Source organism: Zootoca vivipara, chromosome 3, assembly GCF_963506605.1.
Source record: "Zootoca vivipara chromosome 3, rZooViv1.1, whole genome shotgun sequence".
Lineage (NCBI taxonomy): Eukaryota > Metazoa > Chordata > Lepidosauria > Squamata > Lacertidae > Zootoca > Zootoca vivipara.
In genome coordinates this window covers 40,260,641-40,282,448 of record NC_083278.1, presented here as the reverse complement: position 1 = coordinate 40,282,448, position 21,808 = coordinate 40,260,641, and the positions used below count along the sequence as shown (strand labels likewise).

At 38.1% G+C, this 21,808-nt stretch overlaps 1 protein-coding gene across 1 annotated transcript in view; it reads right to left on the bottom strand.

Annotated features, from left to right (window-relative positions):
- Positions 1–5: 5 nt before the first annotated feature.
- Positions 6–21,808, bottom strand: part of ZNF292 (zinc finger protein 292) — a 35,540-nt gene continuing 13,737 nt past the window's right edge. The window contains exons 5-8 of the mRNA XM_035109435.2: positions 17,359–17,561; positions 15,359–15,495; positions 13,834–13,975; positions 6–12,621 (exon numbers count right to left, since the gene is read on the bottom strand). Of these exons, the coding sequence (XP_034965326.2) occupies positions 5,479–12,621; positions 13,834–13,975; positions 15,359–15,495; positions 17,359–17,561 (7,625 nt within the window). The 3' untranslated portion in view covers positions 6–5,478. The remainder of the gene's footprint in view (positions 12,622–13,833; positions 13,976–15,358; positions 15,496–17,358; positions 17,562–21,808) is intronic.

Sequence of the window (21,808 nt, the reverse complement as noted above, 5' to 3'; positions counted from 1 at the left end):
TCTGGCATGGGGAGAGGAGGGAGGGACGCTAAGAGGGGGGGAAATGGTGGTTTTAAACACTAGAGGACAGAGAGTAAAATAACTGTTTTAAATAACAGCAGAGGTTTGAATAAAGCAGGGATGGAGAGAAACTCAGTGGCGATTTTAAACAATGGCAAAAGCTTGAGTAGAGCAGGCAGGGGTTAAGGGGCATTTTGAAACAATATTAGAGTACAGTGAGAAGGAAGTTGGAAAAGGCTGTTTTGCATTACTTTTTTTGCGTTGTACCCATCCCATCACATTTCTCCATGTTAAAACTGGTGTTTTTTTAAATAAAGAAAACCCCTCAGTGTAACTCCACCCCTACTTGACTCAAACTTCTGCCTTTGAGTACAGCAAGAAGGGAGCAACACTGTAAGGGGCAGGGAATTGCTGTTTTAAACTTCTCCCTCTTCTATTCCTCATCTGCCTCACGTGACAGAGGTACCTGTAATTGAAGCAGAGCTCTCAAATATCCCATAGTACTTTCACACAATGTATTTCTTCTGGTATCTGTTGTGTTCAGTATGAAGTTCCAGATTTCATGTGGTAATTTAGAAGATTGGTGCTATTAAGGAGTAAAAACCCATACATGTACAACATTCACCAGCTGAACTTTACCTTCTCTAACTGATCATGCTGACAGGTTTGCTCTTAAGATTTGCTCTTCTTAATGATACAGTAACCTATATAAGCACAGACACATGCAGGAGGCTGCAGAAGAGGAGAGCAAAGGAGACGGGGAAATAGCAGTGATCTGCGTAGGAGAGTTGGAAAAAGGAGGGTGGAAAAGGGGGAATGTAACAGGGGTGCGAAAGGGGTTGCAAAGAGAGAGGACGAGGAGGCATGGGAATAGGGTTGAAGATGAAAGCAGGGGCATGAAAAGGTCTGAAGAATAGGAAGAGATGGTGGCTTTATAGCTGGGTGGAAGGTGAAAAGGATGCACAAGATGTGGGGGGACATGGGGGTGAAGTTGAAAACAGAAGAGCAAAGTGGCTTCAGAAATAGGATTGGGTATGTGAAAAGCAAGCTTAGTACCGTAGTTGCATGGGATGGGAAGGGGGAGCTCTGTGTTAATGTGGGAGGAATGGCAGCAGGTTGGTTAGTGGAGTGAGCAAGAGCATAGCCCTTAACAAGCAGGATATAATTCCAGTTTTGGCTGACCTGCACTGGTTTCCAGTTAGTTTCTGAGCTCACTTCTAAGTGCTGCTTATTATCATTGAACACCTAAAATGATTTGGGTCAAAAGCATTTAAAGGAATGCTGACTCCCAGACTACGTATTAATGTTGACTGTTAAACGATCTTCTTTCTTCGATGGGCTCTTTGTGATCGATTCCGATTCCCACTTCACACGTTAAAATTTGAAAACTTGTTCTCGTTAATTTTGCTGCCATTTGTTTTTGTTTTCTTGGATTTTAATTGCCTGTGTTTTGATTTCATTTTTGTAAGCCACTCTGGGCAGAAAAGCAGCATAAACACACTGAGGAGAATCAAATGCTACAGTTTCCCAGTATCTTTGGCTTTGAAATCCAAAATGATGTGTCTGGAATAAAATAAGGCAGCCAACGTCCACCAAGATTTAGAACAAATAACCTATTGGTGATTTGTGGCGTTACAAGTAGTTTATCCAAGGGCACAAGAACACAGAACGCTGCCTTATAACTAGCCAGACCATTGCCTCGTCTAGCTCAGTATTATCCACCCTGACTGGCCGTTGTTCTCCAAGGGTTCAGACAAAGATCATTCCTAGCTCCATCCAGAGGTTTTGGGGATCAAACCTGTGACCTTCTTGCATGCTTAACCACTAAGCTCTGGCTCTGGTAAAGCTCATCTGAAAGCACTGCATGAGGATTTGACATGAGAAAATGTCAAAGAACAAAAAAAGGTCACTGTTGAAGGCTATTAAATCAATTACCTTTTCGTTACAAAGCATACATATACAATTCTCATGACATTTTTACAGAAATAAGCGCAACGCACCCCAGAATACTAAATGCTAGCTGTCAAGTTGCTTCCACTTTTTCTGAGCAACAGTGTGATGTCAGCAAATTTAGATCAAGGCAATTTTTGCTGAAATAAAATAAGTAAACACATTAAAGTATTTCCATGTGAACAATGACTTCAGTTTTGTATTTTAAAAAACCTACCGTTTCTTAAAGTGAAAGAGATTTGTATTTTCACCACTCTAATTGTATTCAAGCGTATCTCATTTGCCTTATCTGTGGGCCTTTTCCTATATGATGTTTTGGAAGGGAACACAGACATCAACATACTATATCCAATAGCTGAGGGCAAAAGTGGGTTTCGGGGGCTGCACCCATCCAATTTCCTAACAAGCAAGGTCTCTGATTTATATATCAATTTCCCAACTCTTCCAAGGGCTAACTACTTTCTAACTGCCTAATGAACAGATAACTTTTTTTTTCTAGAATAGACTGCTTACCAAAAACTGGGGGGAGCTCCTGAATGAGAAGATACACCAACTATGATAGAATGATTGTTATTAAGGGTGGATGTTAGGCCAGTGACAGTGAGAGCAGGGCTCAAAGGGTAACCAATAGGGATTCCTATTTGCAGAAGGATGGGGAGGGGCATTCATGCCCTATTCTGGACAACTTGTTGGGTTCTACAAAAGAACTGTGAAGGGGGGGGAGGGTTGTCAGGCAAATTGCCGTTCATAACTTGTCCACAAGTGCAATATTGTGTCCCATCATCTAAACACACCTGTGCTCCAAAAGGACCTCTCCAAATGGAATGAATGGTAAAATGCCCAATGTCATTCAATGTAAAAAAGTGAAAGGTGACAGATGTTGAAGCAAAATATCTTAACTACACATATACATTTATAGGGTTTGAACTGGCAGTGACTGGGTCATAGCAGGTAGCCAGAATGCGTCAATCCAGTGTGCAGTTGTAGAAAAAAAATCCCATGCTACAGATCATTAGGAAAGAAAATAAGACTAAAACTACCAATATCGTTACATTATACAAATCTGTGGTATGACTACATTTGGAATACTGCATACAGTTCTGGTCTCCTGAAAACAAGATAGAGTCATAGAATTGTAGAGTTGGAAGAGACCAAAGGGTCATCTAGTCCAACCCCCTGCAGCGCAGGAATCTCAACTAAAGCATCCATGACAGATGGCCATCCAACCTTTACTTTAAAACTTCCAAGGAAGGAGAGTCCATAACCTCCCGAGAATGATATTATAATTAGAAGAGGTTCAGAAAAGGGCACCCAAAATTATCAAGCAGATAAGGAAAGGTTGCATTACTTTACACTTTTCAGTTTAGAGAAAGGCTACGTATGAGGAGAAATGATAGAAATGCATGGAATTATGCATGACCTGGAGAAAGTGGGCAGAGAAGTTTTTCTCCCAGTCTCATAAAGCTCTGTCCTTCCTTTGGGCTTCCCACAGGAATAGGGTGGACATCCAACAAAGCTGAAGGATGGGAGAATTCAGAACAAAGTACTTCTTCATAGTTAAGCTACAGAACTCACTCCCCATAGGAGGAAGTGATGGTCACCAATTTGCAAGGTTTTGAAAAAGGTCTAGACAAATTCATGGAAAATAAGGCTATCAAGTATGCAACAGTGATAATCTGCAGAAGATAAATTAGTCAGTTTTATCTACTACAGGCTTCACTGTAACAATCAGTAAGAGAATCCATTTGACCCATCACAATTCAATCCTTTTCCAGCTGCATCAGCCATATATTTATATATGAAAAGGAAGTTGTGCTTATTTTTTTCTGGCTTGTGTGTACATGCACTCTTTATTATGGCAGTATCACACTTCTATTTTGACCTTGGTGACATAAAACATTTAGCAGGAACAAGTGTTTTGAGCTCAAATACAAATCTTTACTGCTACCATGATGGCAAGTCCTGGGTTGCTAATAATCTGTCTCAACCTGGTGTCAAGTGAAGGAGTAAGTCTAGGCTGCAACTAGCTCATGCACCAGCTCATCATGAATTCCTTTTTCTCACCTACTGCTCCCTTGCTCTGATGCTGGGAAAGAAGTTTCTGAGATACTAGGACAGAGCCTGAAGTCATTTGTTTGATGCCTCAATAGCAGGGCCATCTTGAGTGAAGTTCAATATGGTGGGTGGGACATGGTCTCTCTGCCTTAATACCCTGCATCAACTTGATGTGCTATTAGTATCTTTGTGTGCATGTAATGTGAACTTCAAATGACAAGGAAACTTAATTCTAAAAAAGGCAGAAGGAAACTTCCATTTTCTACTGTAACTGTGAATGAGAAGAGAGGCTGTCATCTATTATGAAAGCTGTGTAAGTATACTTGGAAGAGCACAAACTCTCATCTTCCATTGAAAAAGCAAATATTGTGTTTCTAATGCTGCTACAGTATATATTTTACAAAACAGATACCAAGGTGGCAATATCAAAACAAGTAGTGTAAAAGTGCATTCATTAAAAAAGATTGTTTCCAAAGATGTGTTGTAGATGCTACCCTATAAATAAATCTAAAGTTCAAAAACAAAAAGGACCTTTGTAAGATAACATGTATAAAACAAGAAATGAAATGTGATTTTATTTAAGGCAATACTGGGCTACTTCACAAATCACCACCTCAAAAATATACACTGCTCCACACTACTAATTTTCTATCACATTCACGATGGGTTATTCAATACCAAAATGTTTTTTAAAATCTTCAGTGTCAGCAAACTATTTAAAATTTACATTTCCATTATATTATGGAAGTGGAAGAATTTTGATCCAATTAAAAGCAATGCAAATGCAGTTATAGGAAAAAGTTTGAGTTAAGTACATATGAATACCATCCAAAGATATTGGATGTTTCAAGTTACAAACACAATTGTGTCAGTATGTATTTTAACCAATTAAGTGTGATCTGATCAATCTCTTCTCCTGTACACACATTTTATGCAAAACGAAACTGGATATGGTAGACTTACCTAGTTGTTACTTTAAAAAGTTTAAAAGAATATTTTAAAAACTGGATCACTTAGTTACAAATTAAAATTCTTAATATAAACGTGTCATTTAATATTTCAGACTTACAGACTGCTAACAGCAGCAAATGATTTACAATAATAAATATATACAAAAATGTATCTACAAATAAAAAGTACTGTTATATGAGCAGTGACCCAGTGAAAAATACCACAGACAATACACAAATATTCGAGTCATGGAAAAGGACAAAAATCTGATAAAAAATTGAGGTTCTGATCAATTATTTACAAAACTGAAACAATGATTCTGTTCCAAGTCCCATAGGGATAAAAACAAAGAAATTTACATGACCACTGTCATGATTTTGCTAGGTTAAATCACTTCAACAGAAAACCTTAAGAAATAGTCTCATGTTCAATGGCTTCCTACTAAAATAAAATTAAAAAATGCAGTACAGGTCATGTTTAGACGTTAATCATCAGAACATATAGTCCACACATATTACCCGATTATTTCGTAACCTCTGGATTTGTCACCAAATGTCCATCAAGTCTTATCAGACTGACAATAGGTTTCATTTCCTGAAGCTGTTTCAACACAAGCTCAGTGCAATTTTTAAAAGTCTTATCTAAAACTATTTTTACAGTACCGCTACACTGAAATTGTGATGGGTTAGCAAACTGTACATAGATTTCACTTTCAGAACATGATCGTGTTCTTGCAAACGAGGACTTGTCATTAGATTTTCTTGAGTTTGAATGAGAACCTTTTCTGGTTCCACAGCTATTGCAGGCTCTATCTGTAGGTTTCTTTTGCTTCACTGCAGACTCTTCAAGGAACTTGAGGAAAGATACTTCAAATCCCATAGGCTTAAATGTACTCCAGTCAAAAGATGCGGATTGCTCTTCAGCAGTTTGAACAGCAACAGCAGTTTCCTCCTCTCTCCGCACACTACTTACTTCAACAGCTAAGATTTCTTCCTGTTTCTCAACTTTCCTCTTTTTAATCTGAGGATTTTTTTCTTTGTTTGCTCTTTTTAAGTTACCATTTACGTTTTGATTTTCCGAAAGGCAAGAACTAGTTTCTTGACAGTCATTATTTACATCAGAAGGCGGCTTTCCATGATTCTCTGAACTTGTGAGGTCCTCATTAACAAGTTTGGTAATGAACATTTCTGCAAGCTCATCCACTTCATCCTTCTCACTCTTCTCAGGTTCTTTTTGTGCCACTGGTGTAGAGGCTCTCAAGTTCTCAGGGGTTTCAGACAAATGTGGCTGCAATTCTGCATCACATGTTTTGTCCTCAATTGTCTCATTTTGTGAAGATACTTCTTTCTCCAATGAATCTGGGTGTTTGTTTGAGACAATTAGGATATTTCTGTGTTTTGAAGTATATGCTTTGGACAACTTGTGACATTTATAATGTCTAATTATATTATTTTCACTTGTGACAACTGATGAACAGCCTTCTATCATACATGGATATTGTGTGGCCAAAGTGCTTGAACATTCCGATAAAGCATCATGCCTACTCTTTATTGAGTACACATACTTTCCACATTTCAAAGTATATGCCTTATTTTCATGGATCTGGCCCATTTTTGAGTTCTTGTTTTCAACAATTATAAGTTTCCTTCGCTTAGTCCTAATTGATATTTTGTTTCCATTCTTTCCTGCCCTATATTTTAATCCTTTATGCTTAATTTTCATGGTTTTTTCCTGATTAGCCTTACTTGAAATATTTTCCTGACCTGGTGTCAAGAATCGCCTAGGTCTTATCAGATGATCTTTATGCCTGTCATTATGCTTATTAAAAATATGTCGTAGGAGATTAGACCTTGTTGCATAAATACGATCACAGCCTTCACAATCACACTTGTACATGCCATCCTCTGTTTTTGTTTGTTTTATCTTTATTCCATGATCCACTTCTAAATGTGTAATATAATTAATATACATTGTAAAGGATGATTTACATTCAGACTGATCACAAGGGAATCTTCCAACATCCAAGGCTGACTTCATGCTTCCAATTTCCTCAGGAGTCATTTCATGAAGCTTCATGTAGTGCTGAATAAGACTAGTGACTTCCTGAAATATCCTTGAGCAATTTCTCACCTCACATCTGAATTCTTTTACAATTACATTTGTTTCAGTTTCATCACAATCTTCTTCTTTACAAAACTCCTCATCTTTACTCGGCTCACTTTCTTCTTCTCCTTCCACAGAGAAGGAAGGCAGATCAGATTTGTGTACAGCTTGATAATGAAGAATCAAATTCTGCTGTATTGTAAAAGCAGCAAAACAACCTTGATGTACACATCTGTAAGGTCTGTAGGGACTATAACTAGTAGGAAATTCTAAAGTTTTACATGCTGGTTTGGGGTGTTTTTTCTCCTCTTTTTCTTTCCTATGTCTTCTAATTTTGCGTACTTTGGGTTGCACTTGTATGTTTCTCAGTGTGGCAACATTATAAAGTTCAGGAGGAATGGTAACCACTTGGGGAGGTTTTTCCATTTTTTCAGAAACATCTGGTGTACTTTCTGGCACCACCTCCTCTATCATTACCCTCTCTGGCACCACGATTTCTGGCACTTTCACAGATTCTATACATGCTTCTTTCTTTATTTCAAGATCTTTAGTCAATTGTGCTTCATGTGTACTTTCCATTAACACATAAGGTATACTCTTTAGTTCAACAGGCCTTGGTGTTAAGTTTGCAGTTTTGTTTTGGGATCTTCTCCCATAGGGTCTTTTTAATTTTAGTTTTACCATTTCCTCTGTTGTAAAGTGATGTACTAGCTGACAGTGGGCCCGGAGGTTAGAATTTCTTGTAAATGTTTTCGGACAGGTAGCTACAACACATTTAAAGGGTGCATATTTCAACTGGTGTTTCTTAATTTCCAGTATCATTTCTGCAGTGTATTGATGTATTTTGCTGTAGTGTTTAAATAATGCATCCTTGGTCATAGCACTGTAACTGCAGCTTGGGGCCTGGCACATAAAAGGTTTATGGGCTTTTTCACTGAACCGATTATGCGTTTCTGAAGGTGGCTGGACAGGAGAAGTGCTCTCAGTTGTTACAAGCGGAACAAGAATCTGTGGTAGTGAATCTGCTGGAAGACAATGAATTATACTGTCAAACACTTGACTTGAAGTTTCACTTTCTAACTTCAGCTTTTTCAAACCTTCTAATATTTCCATAATCTGAATATCATCTTTGTGAGAGGTTTCATACTTAGAAGGGCTAATTTGATCAAGGGTGACATTCTGTGTGTCTGCTATGTGTTGCACAAGGTTGGATGGTTGAAGAGTTTGTGAAGGGTTTTCTGGTGTACACTCAGCAGTACTGATTTGCTGACTCTGCAATGACTCAATCGACACTTCCTGGTTTTCCATTTTAACTTCTACCATCTGAGAGTTCATAGCTGTTTTAATTATTTCAAGGGTCTTCTCAAAGTTTTGAATTACATTCTGCTCTGAAATCTCCAAATTGGAATTTTCTTGAATGCGGGAATCTAGAGTGACCTGAGAGTTGTCATTTTCAGATTTCACTGATAAGCAAACTGTTTCTCCATGAGTGTCATGACTAGTATTAAAGTTCTCTTTGACACTAGCAATTAACTCGCTGTCCACATTGCTCAGTTTTTGTGTAAGATTTTCCATTAACACTTCAGACTCATATTTTGTCAATACATTTGACTGGAGATTCTCTGTCGATATTTGCACATTTTCTTCAGCATTTCTGGCTAAAAGCCCCAATGTTGACAAATCATTAATTACTAATTTCTGTGAAATGTCAGCAGCAGCTTTCTTCTTTTTCTTTGAACCACCAATCCCCTTTTTCTTTAAGTTACACAATTCTGAATTTTTGATGCTACTTATGACTGAAATACGTGAAGTATTATTTCCAAAATTATGTGCTGTGGCAGCAGAATTAGAAACCAAGTTGGAACATAAACCATTTTCAATAGTCTTAAGTATTAAGTCATCTGGAAATACTGGTAAGCTGTTGCATTCTTCTGAGGAAATTTTGGTGTTAATTGTTCTGTTTTGGTCTGTTAGCAAGGTAGTTGGTAATGAAGGTGACACACCTGGATTTGGCAAAACTGTTGCATTTATTTCAGTAGTACCAGTGATACAGCTAGTTGTAATTACATGTGGTAATATTTCTGTAGAATCAAAAGTACTTGGAATGCCTGCAGTTTCCAAGGCCTGTTTGATAATTTCATTTCCTTCTTCATTTTCACTTGCATTGAAGGTAGTCGTATTAGTCCGCGGAAACAAGTTCTGGAAAAAAGCAGTAGACCGATTTTCGGTAGCCAGCAGCTGAAGAAATGATGGCTCTTTAAAACACACTTCTGGATTAAAAGTTGGCTCCTGTTGCTGCTGTAAGCTCAATGCATTTGAAGAAAGAATCATACTGGCAAGAAGAGAAGATTGTCCATTAAGCTGCAGAGCTTCATGAGAAATTTCTGATTCATCTAGGGGCTTACAATAGGAGCGTTTAGACAGGTGGCCACCAAGTGATCTAGGATTGGAAAAAACCCTATAACATCGACTACAAATAAATTTGCCATCCCTGATTATTGCTGGCCATTTCGCCCGCTTGTTTTGCTTTGGCTTCTTTTCTTTTCCATCTGGACCTTGCCTACGAACCTTTTTCCCTTTTTCTGAAACAAGGAGTTGCGGAGTGGTTTCACTGAAGTTACTCTCATTATTCACTTGTGAAGGGAAGAGCACATCAACACTTTCCTCTTTTGTAAAAGCAGAGTTAGTGTTTACTTCTAGGGAGGAAAAGTGACTGGTATTGTTCTCCATTTGTGAGAAAATAGAACTCGGACCATTATCAGCAAGAGAAGGAAAGAGAGAAATTGGACCATTTTCTGAAGGTAAAGGAAGGAAAGGATCTGAACCACTGTCAATGTTCAGAGGCATAACTGGTTTTTCTAGATCATCCAGCTGTGAAGGTAAAGTTGCACTGGACAAACTTCCCAATTGTGCGCCTAATATATTCTCTGTTTCACTTTTAATATGCGATGATAGACCTATATTTATAACATTTTCCACGTTGGGTAATAGGGAATTAGTCATACTTTCCAGACGTGTTGGAAAAAGAGCGTTAGACAGCTGCTGCAGTTGGCTTGTACAAGAGGGATTTGAAGTGGTCTTGGCTTGTTGAAGAAAAGCATCACTAGTGGGAGTAGATACTTGTGATGGTAAAAAATAAACAATTTTGCTATCATTTGTCAGGTTTTGCAAACTGTTTGTTTTTTTACTCCTTTTATTCTTGCACTGCATCTTAAATGCAGCATATTGATCGGGATGGGCTGTCTTCATATGTTTGCCAATGCTTTGGCAAGAATTGTAGACTCGAGTACATCCATCAACTTGGCAAGTGAACTTCTGAACTGGAGCTGCCAATGGTTTGACTGGAACAAAAGGAGTGCCGAGGCTGCTCTGTGTTGGAGCAAGTGCAACCCCTTCAAAAGTCTTTAGAGGCAAATTATAAAAATTGGGAGCAGTCTTAATGCTCTCTTCCATCTGAAGTTTGGGAGAGAGTAAATTTTGACAGCCTACTTGATTCGGCATGAAGGACATAAGACTTATCTCCTTTTCAGGGCTTTTTGATGCAAGAACTTCAGGTTCAAGTTTAACTGAATGCATGGAAACTGTTTGGGACTCACCAACACAGTCATGTTCCTTTCCTTCCTGGAACACTGCGAGATCATTACAAGTATCTTCAACTGTTGGGCATAACTGTTGGACTGCAGGTGCACCAGTATCTATTTTAGTACTCAAAGCAGGTAATTTACCTTTTCTTGCCATGTTTTCTCTAATTCTTTGGCCTAGAAGAGGCATCAAAACACTGCTGGCTACAGCTACCGATTCTGCCTTTGCAGGAGGAGCAGGCATAGGTTGCTCCACACCTTCTACAGTGATTGAATTAATCTGTTCCAGTACACTAGCTGGCATTTTTGTTCCCTCAGTCTTGAGAGATTCATCTTTGAGCTGATCTGAGACATAATTTTCTGCTTTGGCACAGATATTTATACCATTTTCAGGTGGTAGACCAAATGTTTCTTTTGGATGGATTTCTTCAGCATTCTCATTTTCTTCTAAAGGTTGGGAAGAATTATTCTCACCATCAGTCAGCTGTATTTTTTCAGATGTTTTAGTATGGTCTTCAATATGCTTTTCTAATTCATTTTGGGAGCGGTAAACTTTTCCACAACCTGCAAATTTGCAGGTGAAGGTATTATAGTGCTGTGCTTCATGATCATAAAGTAAGTATGCTTCTGAAAACACTCTCCCACATTTCGGAAACATACACTTTGCCTTGAAGAGTGGGTGCTCTTTTCGATGACTCAAAAGTTCAGCGTAACTATTAAAGCTAGATTTACATTTCATCTGGATACAGATATAGGGTTTGCTGCCACAATGCATTTGTAAATGATCATTGAGGTGGGTAACACTTACAAAATGGCGTCTACAGTACTGGCAAATGACTTTTTTGCTCTGCATTTCAAGAAACCGTTTAGCTTCTTCATTGTCCTTATGACCTTTCACATGTGCAATTAAATTTTTAAAGTATTTAAAGCCTTTCTTACACAAGCTAACAGGACATGTAAACTCATTGACAGGCAATGGTTTCTGAACTGGTGTTATCTCTGGAATGTAAGATTTGTCTTTTTCAAAATTTTCATCATCAGAACCATCATTATCATTAAAAACAATGAAGTCTGCTGCATAAAGGCTGTTCTTTTTTATGTGCCGTTGTTCCTGCTTAACTACAGTATTGTTCTTCTTGTTCACACCAGTGGTTGCTGTTTTAGGTGGTCTTCCTAATTTTCTCAGTGGTTTCATTGCAGCCAGTCTCTCTTTACTAGACTTCTTAACGTGTAGTGTGACATGCGGAACAAATGTTTCTTTAGAATTAAAATTCTGTGCACATATTGGGCAACTATAGATTCCATCCTTATAGTGTTTCTGTGCATGCCTTACTATTCTATGTCCAAGGAATTCTTTGTCACACAGCACACAATATTGCATGTATGCTTGCCAGTTTCTGAATCTAGCAGATATGAACCCTCGCTCTCTCAGTTTCTTTATTTCTCGGTTTTTCTGCTTTTTATCTCTAATGCTTCTAAGTAAGTTTGTAGCTTCATCAAAACATCCAGAAAGTCCGTTCACTAAACTTTCTTTGTTTTCATCTTGGCAGTCCTCTGCTTTTTCATGCATTTCACTGTCATTCAGCTCATCTATTGATGATACAATTGATGCCTCTTCTCCCATCAATGCAAGACACTGACGTTTTAGCATTTTCCAGTCCCAAAATTCTGGATCGAAAGGCCATTGAGTTTTTAATACAAGTAAGAGCTCGCAGCGTAATGAATTTGGTATTGGAAGGTTTTCTTCATCATATTTCTGGTCAGGCTGATTATATAGCATTTCAACAGCATAGTATGCATCCACATTTGGCTCGAGGAGAAATTCACTCAGTTGACAAGCACGTTTAACCTCCAAATCATCAGGCAACAAACAAGATATAGTCTTGCAAATGGAAATCTTGACCTCTGTATTCTCACTGGCTTCCAAACGCAATGCTTTCACACAAAGTTCAATGCATGTTGCAAGCCCAGCAGCATCGATCTGTAAAAGAAGAGACAAATTAAAAAGTAATCTCAAACATTATGTAACGCTTACCATTGATTTCAGTAAATTCTATAAACGATTATTCAAACTCTTTCCCTTACACCCGAACATTAAACATACAATTTAAAAACCCATATTTTTGCATTAAATGGATAATGGTCTACATTTTGTCAAAATTAATCACTTCTTTCAAGAACAGTTATAGAATTCAGTTTTTTATTAATGTGGTCCTGTTGCAAACTCTTGCAAAAAACCATATTAAGTGAAACATGCGACTGCCTTACAATATACAGAAGCACAAAAAACAATACTGGGGAAAAGAGCAACTTCTTTGTCCTTAATTCAGATTTGTCCCCAAGGATCCACACTATAGGCTGTTCTGTTACAATTGTTTTATTACAGGTAGGTAGCCGTGTTGGTCTGGGTCGAAGTAAAATAAAAAAATTCCTTCAGTAGCACCTTAAAGACCAACTAAGTTTTTATTTTGGTATGAGCTTTCGTGTGCATGCACACTTCTTCAGATTGTTTTATTATTTCATTGTTCCTTTGGTCTTGATTTCATGCTGGCCTGGTTTCTTGCTATATTCTGATGTTTGCTTTTTAACAGTTGGAGGTTGTTTTGGTGCTGCCCTGCATTTGACTTTTTTCCCTTTATTTTGTTTAGCTGTTGACTTCTAAATTTTGAGCTGTTTTTATTTGTAACCTGGTTTATTGCCCTGTGGGCAGGAAAATAGCCTAGAAATATAAACATAACAGGAAAATAAATACTTTACCCAGGATGGTATTGAAACAGAGTGAGCAAAATTTGGCTGTATAGTACCCAATGCAATCTTTCTATTTCTTAAAACTGATGTAGGAGTCAAGGCCATCTAGAATGGTCAAAAGCAACCACAAGCTCTCTCCCACAGATGGGCTCATCCTCCCTCCCTTTCTTTAAAAGATGTTCTAAGCAAATGGTTAATGTTCTGGACATTTTTGGCAGCCAGAGAAACTGAGTGCAAAGTGCATACTGTCATGCCAGCATTCTCTGAGACAAGAGGAAATTATGCTTCACAGGAACTTCTGACTGATAGTTTACGCATGCAGATACCATAGTTGGAAGTGCGAAGAACCGTATTTTCATGAAATAGGCCCACTATACTTTGCAAGTCATTACCAAGTGGATTTTCAATTCACAGCATCACGAATAACCTTATTGCACATCCTTACCTCTGAATTGATTACTTTAATTAGGAAGAAAATGTGGTATACTGTCTTTGTTAACACAGAAAGTTGACGGCATCTCTCTAGGTATATTTGTACAGAAGGCTCTACCCTTTGCTGTAGTTTGCTCCAGAAGAGTGTCAGTTCCCTGAAAAACGAGATTTACAAAGTTAAAACTATACTAACATTGAAACACTGTAGTCACTAGAAGCGGGTGTGTGTCTTTCTCTCCTTCTTCCGCTGCTGCTGGAAGGAAGTGGGAATTTCAAAATGCACACTTCCTTCTGGCAGAATGGGATAGAAGACTTTCTTATCTTCTCACCCTCTCACAATGGATTGGGGGGAGCTGTGAGAGAGATGTGGAAGGATGGGGATTCACAATGGGGAGGGTAGTGTGTTGGCAAGGGAAGCAAGTGGGCAGGGGTGAAGGGAGGGGGTTGGGAGTTGGCAAGCAATACAACAGAGGTGGCAGCCCCATGCCCTATAAATTAAGGTAAACAATTGCTAGTATGGCATCTTGGGAATTCTCTTTAACTTCTACTTATTGGGAAATTTTGGAAACAGTTGGAATATAAAGAAAATAGCTTCAGAGGCAGCCTACCTGTGTTATAATTTGGCCAAAAAAGAGAGAAAGATTACAGTACATTTAAAATGAAGTCTACTTCTATTTATATAAGACAGGCACCCCCAAACTGCGGCCCTCCAGATGTTTTGGCCTACAACTCCCATGATCCCTAGCTAACAGGACCAGTGGTCCAGTGGTCGGGGAAGATGGGAATTGTAGTCCAAAACATCTGGAGGGTGGAAGTCTGGGAATGCCTGATATAAGAGAACTGTTTGACCTAAAGTACCCTAAACTATGCCTGGACACAGGAAAACAAGTCATTCTTTCTGAATACTTAAGGAGATGGGGAAATTGGCTCGCTTAATGCATCTTGAGCAGCATAAAACTAAGAGTGATTTACAGTCCATCATTCTTGAACTTGTGATTGAAATCTTATTTTAATAAAATTTACAGAAAAAATCCTGAATGTTAAATGTGCTAATGTTTTCATGACTAAACAGTTCATTTCAAATATTTTATTTTCCCACTTAACACTCAATATAAATCTTATACAGATATGAATGGTAAGGATGCACGTTTCAGCATTAAATATGCTCTGGTTTATGTTCACAAGGAACAGTCTACTAGTCATTTCACTGCACAGTATTAGGAAATGTACTGGTACAATAAAATCTCACAATGATGAGGTAAGAATTTTAGATATATTAACTTAACTCTAACTTCTATTAGATCAGTCTGCTAAGAGCTGTAGAATTTGGTTCCCACAGAGGTAAAACTACGGTTGCTTTGTAATATTTGCTCTGCTATCTGATCCTTAATTTGGATACATTTCAGACACCAATGGCACCAGCTATCACAAGTTATGACAAAATACTCAGTTTTATAATATTTCTGTTCCATTACTCCATTTGTATATTTGCTGTATAATATATTCTAACTAACATAGCTCAAAGGATTCGAACCTACCATGCACAATACATCTCCCCCTGCTGCAGTTGACGAGATAAAAATGCTGCACATAAAATAAGAGCACTCTTTTCATCTCCTTCAGATTCTAGATTACAGATCATTTCTAAAGCATCTTTGCAGTCTATATCTGCAATCTGAAGAGTGAGGAAAAAAGATTAAGAAATTTGTTTTCAGTTAAAATATTAATTTCGATTACATCAAAACATGCATAGTACATATCAGCAGTTTAAGCAATTGCTTTAAACATTGATAGTCTATGTAAAAACCATGATTATTCTTCAAAAAGAAAAATATATATAATTTGTACAGTTTATACATTAGGTAAATCATCTCACTGATTTAAATTTATACACGAGCATCTTCTATTACACTTATCCAGAGAGACTGGAAATACTGCTAACACAGACAAAAATACTTAAGTCTCTATGTATCGGTTTTATTAGTGTTTATGGGAGGAATTTAACATCACACTCTTCTGATCCTTCTTCTGTCAGTGCAAGAATTTCCGTTTGCCAAACAGAATAACTACTCACCTCTCCACCTTCTGCGTACTGTTCTGGGGATATGCCTTACCAACACACATGGGTGGGCGGAGGGGGAAAGCCCCACTGTGCAAGCAAAATGTTTTGCACAGGGCTTCTGCTGATGGGTCTTGTTAGGCAAATCCTACCCTATGTTTGTAAAGACCTGGACAAATCATTCCCAAATATAAAATAATCCAAGTGAAAGGACTCCAGGAATCAAAGGACTTAATTTTGGTTAAGATATTGGGAGCAACCTCTGGGTTTCAGCAAGTTCACGAACTGCCTTCCTTTCCTTATACAGTACTAGAATCCCTTTCTTCTAACCCTTTCCAACTTTAACAATGCTGCAGCAGTGCATCTACACTGAGGCCAATGCCAGCCATGGTTAGAGGATTTGAAGGTGGTCAAAAGCTTAGCATTCACCATGTAGTGTGGTTAATGCTGAAAGAGGAAGGGCATTTTAAAATATATTGATGCCAAATGGAGTCATTTCTTTTCAAAAGCTCGAACAAGGCTGTCAGTTCCTTTCTGATTACTGCCAAAGAGGGTCTAACAGATATGAATGTTTCAAAGACTGACCACTGAGCATCTTTAATTACCCCTTGTCTTAAGAGCTTCCCTGAAAACCTTCATTTCCCAGAATTATTCAAAATCATGAATCCCTCCTAAACTTTCTATGCCCAATTGCTCCAATTTAAAAGCCATTGTATCCAAATAATAGGTACTATACATTAACAAATAGATCCCCATATAATAAAATATGGCAAACACCTCAACAATTCTTTTTTAAGGGATAAGAGTGAATGGGTGGAATTCAATATACAGTGGTGCCTCACTTAACGAATGCCCTGCTTAACGAAATTTCCGCTTAACGAAAGGATTTTTCGAGCGGAGGTTACCTTGCTAGACGAATGCGTTTTACGAAAAATTCGTCTAGCGAATCGCGGTTTCCCATAGGAATGCATTGAAATTCAATTAATGCGTTCCTATGGGCAAAAAAAAATTCAAAAAAAATTCAATGCGTTCCTATGGGATTCGCTAGACGGATTTTTCGCTATAAGAAAAGACCTGTGGAACGAATTAATTTCGTCTAGTGAGGCACCACTGTACCACCAATGAGAGCATTTCTGCTTGCCATATGGAGCAATCTTCCTTCTCCTCCTTGCCATGCTGTTCTGGGGGTTCTCCCAACTCTCCAGGGAGGATTTGGGGCAGGCACAGGGGAAGAGAGGGGGAAAGCTCCATTGAGATAGCTGGAGTCCTTGTGCTAGCTTCCATGAATGGGGTAGTTGAATCTGGCCCAAGATGTTTTATATCTTACAGTTTGCACTGACTCAAGCTTAACTGTTCTAGAACACAAGTAATTATTTCTTCAGAGAATGTTACAACATGCCCTTCTGAACCATGTTTCCCAATACTCTTATTACTGATGCTTTGAGAACGTCACAAGGCATATTTCTAAAACATACTTACCTCCTGCATTAGTTTTTCATTTGGTGACCCAGAACAAAGGCAGACTAGATAGGTTTGCTTAAAACTGCCTTTGCTGGCGATTTCTGGATGGTCAGAACACAGTTTTGCCAGGGCAGTTGCTTGCGTTAACTGCTTTGTTTTCATCAAATGCTTAATGCGCACATCCAGTAGCATAGGGCCTTCAAAGGTTAAAAACTGATTCACTGAAAGACAATTAGACATATTGTTAGCTCACCATGCAATAAGTGTAACACAGGTATACATACCAGTATTTATTATGAAAGGCAAAGGTACTAACTGTTAGAAGGATTTTGAAAGGGCTCAACTTGACTACAGTAAACCTATTTCAATTTTAAAAAAGCAAGCCAGAGTTTCAATTCTTCCCTCTGATCACCAATGTGGTTAAGAGTTTGGACATGATTTCACTGCTATACACTCCCTCCTCAATCCCTCTCACCATAAGAGTATAAAAGCTCCTGTTCTGTCACCAGTCATCATGAAAAGAGAAGCAGAAACATGGGTAAGGGTGTTCATAAACCCAAGTTCTATCTTGATCCCTTCTCATGGACAACTTCTGAACAAACTCTATGATATACCAACTTTCCTAAATTATGGTATGGGAAATAAGTGAGATTACCTTTTTTGTAGTAACATTGTATTTCAAAATAATTTACTTCAGAGAACACAAGTTATAACGAGGGGAGAGGGGACTGAACAACCTTCTTAATGAACAATTTACACTGGATGGTGTCAAGGTAAGAGTTCATTCAGGACACAATTGTACAAATATATGACTACAGGATTGGTAGAACCAACAAATAATCCTAATAAATAAGCCCATAAACTAGTCTGTGATTATGTATTTTTTTTTAATAACAGGAGAGGGACTGGAGGGGCTACAGAGACAGACAAAGAATTCTCTCCTTCCTGCAACAGTTCGTTGTATTTTTATGCTAAGCACCAGATTCTGGCACCCTACTTGGTTTCTACACTGGGCGCATGGTAAGAACAGTGTCCATTCCTCCTCCACTAGCTCGTTCACCTGCATGGAATTCCATGCACCCTCTGACATGCAGTTCCTTATGGCTCTCAGGCTAGCACTTACAAATAAAAGCTGTAGCAATGAACATATATAAGAGCCAGTGCCAGTGGCATAGCGTGGGGGGGGGGACAGGATGGGGAGGGTTGTAGCTCCGGACACATTTCTTTTGAGGGCGCGCAACTAGGCACCCCCACAACAGGTTCCCTCACCAAAGGAAGCCGCACCCAAGCCCAGCGGCAGCGGCTCCTTCTCCTTATGGCCACTCCAGGGCCAGCTGAGAGGGATCTGGCACATGAGGGATCTGCGGAGACAGCTTCCTTGTGTGGCGGCCCAATGCTACAAGCTGGCGGCAGCTCCACTTCCGGGTCAAGCTTGACCAACGGGAGGAAGTGTTGGAGAGGTGGTGGCGACACCCCTCTCTATTGCTGGGTGGCCAAAGCCAGGTGGAGGGTAATGACTGCTATGCACACCTATGTGAACAAGTGAAGTGCACACTGCAGGACCAAATTGTGGCCCACCTTGAAACTGGCCAGGCTAGGTTCCATCAAGAGAGACACTCCAGATATATTTTAAGTTGCACATATAAGAACCAAATTTAAAATTATTTAAAAGGTTTTTTTTAAAACAACAACAACAACACCCTGATTAAAACCAACTTATTTTTCTCACATGCGCACACACTAATTTTTATATTTACGAAGAGATTTTAGACACTGGTCTTTAGAAGAAGGGTAAAATGAGAGAGAAATTGGAGAAGAATCCAGATGGTTTTATATATAAAGTTATGACTCATCTATAGAGTCTAAAGGTAAAAAAACCAAAATAAATTAATAAAGCTAAGATGCGAAAGTTAATTAAAAAAGATCCACCAAAAAGGTTAAGATAACAGATTAAAATCAATGCCACTGCAGCCTGTCTGGATTAAGTAGTTTTATAATATGAAAACAGATATTCTTGCAGATAAATTAATCGTTCTAATTACTTTTCAGAGAGCAAGCTGATGAAATGGGACGAAAGAGGCAGATTCAGTATTATTATTACGGCTACAAAAAGACACTTGTGATATATGATTCAGAGGTCAATCTCATCTGAATTCAGCCATAAATTATTTACAAAGACACTTTCCAGTATAATAATATTATATTACATACATTATATAATAATAAATAATATTTTTAACTAACACACTGATTAAAAACAGGCTTTATCAGTGATATCCACTGAATGATAATACAACTCACAATAATAATTTCAAATACAAGAAACAAACAACTTTTATACTATCTTCCAACATTAGGTACATTGCTAGGAATGCCCTTTACAACTTAGGAAAGAGACTTAAATGCAATTACTGAATATCCCTATAATTCAAATTTCAAAAGCCAGAGAATATGTATTCATCAACAGACAAACTTGCCTTTTGTCCGTTCTTGTTACTGAATCTCAGGCACATAAAAAGGTATAAACCCAATATTAAGTGTTAAAATTACTACATCAAAACACACAATACAGTACCACAGTCCACTGCAGCTAAGCACTGGCTTACATTCTAGAACATTACTACATTAATGCTGCAAAGCAAGAAAGCTTCACTGATAACAATGAGGCATACTTTCAATTAGACTTGTTTCAGACCCAACTGTAAGGTGGTTGAACTTGCCACTTTAAAATGTGAAACGCAAACAGGGCGAAACAACAATATCTGATCAGTAACTGCTCATTAAATATTTAACATCAGTTAACATCAACCTTAACCATGTACTTATATTTTTGTTATAAAGCCTTCACAATTAAGTTTCTAAATTTCATAAATTAAAATAGTGAATTATATCATAAACTAAAATTAACTATTCAGCCAATCTTTATCTTCATGTTTTTGAAAAGTGAAACAGTATGTGCACTATTTTCCCATACCATTTAAGAAAGACAAAGTTTTAACGTGAGCATGGTAAGCAATTATAACTTTGTAATTTTGAAAGGGTCAAACAAATATGTTAACAGGCAAAAACATAGTAACAGTCTTCAATAAGTCTCCCTATACTGACTCGAAATGCTTTGGCAATGCTTTCCAAAACCACATGTCAAGGCATATTTTTGATTAACTGCAGCAGCAATTCAATGAAGTGATGTGCCTGCATGCGAATGGTGAGAGAACCACATGTAAATCTAGAGTTTTGTTTGATGTTTTGGTACAGCAGTCCCAAGGGCAGAAGAGAAGCCTCTTCTTATACTAAACAGTGACTTTGGCTATGACAACAATTGTAGTGAATAATGTACAGGCAACTCCCTGCTTGCGCAGGAGTTGTGTTCTGGGCCACTATAAGCCGGTTCCACCTCCATTCCGGGGCCAGAAATGATGCGTACATTGGTGGTTGTGCGTCAATTGGACACACACAAAATGGCACCACCTGTAATCCCACTCAGGTTGCAAATGTAGTTCCCCCTGACAATCATATACTGCTTCCTTGATTTGCAGCCTTAATTTTTAATAAGACACTTATAACTTGCTCAACTTACTACATAGAACAGCATTCCCCGATCTGGTGCCCTCCAGATGTTTTTGGACTCTAACTCTCACCAACCCCAAACAACATAGCCAGTGGTCAAGGATGATGGGAATTGTCATCCAAAGGCACAAGGTTGAGGAAGGCTGACATAAAATAAGGCACTGGGCTAAATAAAGCATATTCAGAAAATATGTATGTTTGGAGGGTTCCCAAATTTGAGAAACAATTTTTGGTTCCCCCGCCAATCTGACTGCGTTGCTCCAGCCACTCTTGAGTCTCTTCCAACATATATAAAACATAGTACAACATTAAACATAAAAAAAAACTTCCCTATACAGGGCTACCTTCAAATGTTTTCTAAAGTTGTATAATTACTTATCTCCTTGACATCTGATGGGAGGATGTTTATTTATTTTGGTTTTATTTTATGTCTGTTTTTGCTGAACAGTGATCTATAATTGTATGTGGACTATGTATATTGTCAAACAGATTCTGTTTGTATTTTGCAGGATTTTGAATAAACATTTCTTTAAAATTAAAATAGAAAAAGAGAGTAAACCATCATGATCACTTAAATGAGACACAAATGAGACACAAAATTGCTTTGTTTTGCCACTACTGTATTAAACCACGACTTTATAATCACTAAACAAAAAACAGACATTTTGTTTATATTGTATCAAAACTGTTATGCTTCAGAACTTTTAACACAGCTATATTCAGACATTAAAATGTCTTGCAAATTTACTGTGTCATATCCACAGAAAAACCTTGAATAGCTTTACAGAAGCTCTTTAAACACTGTTCTTTGGAGAACAGATGTTGATGTATCACCTTGTTCTTGTATACTCTGTGTTCTTTGCTAGTTCTGCTAGCAGTGCTCACTTGGAAATGCTGAACA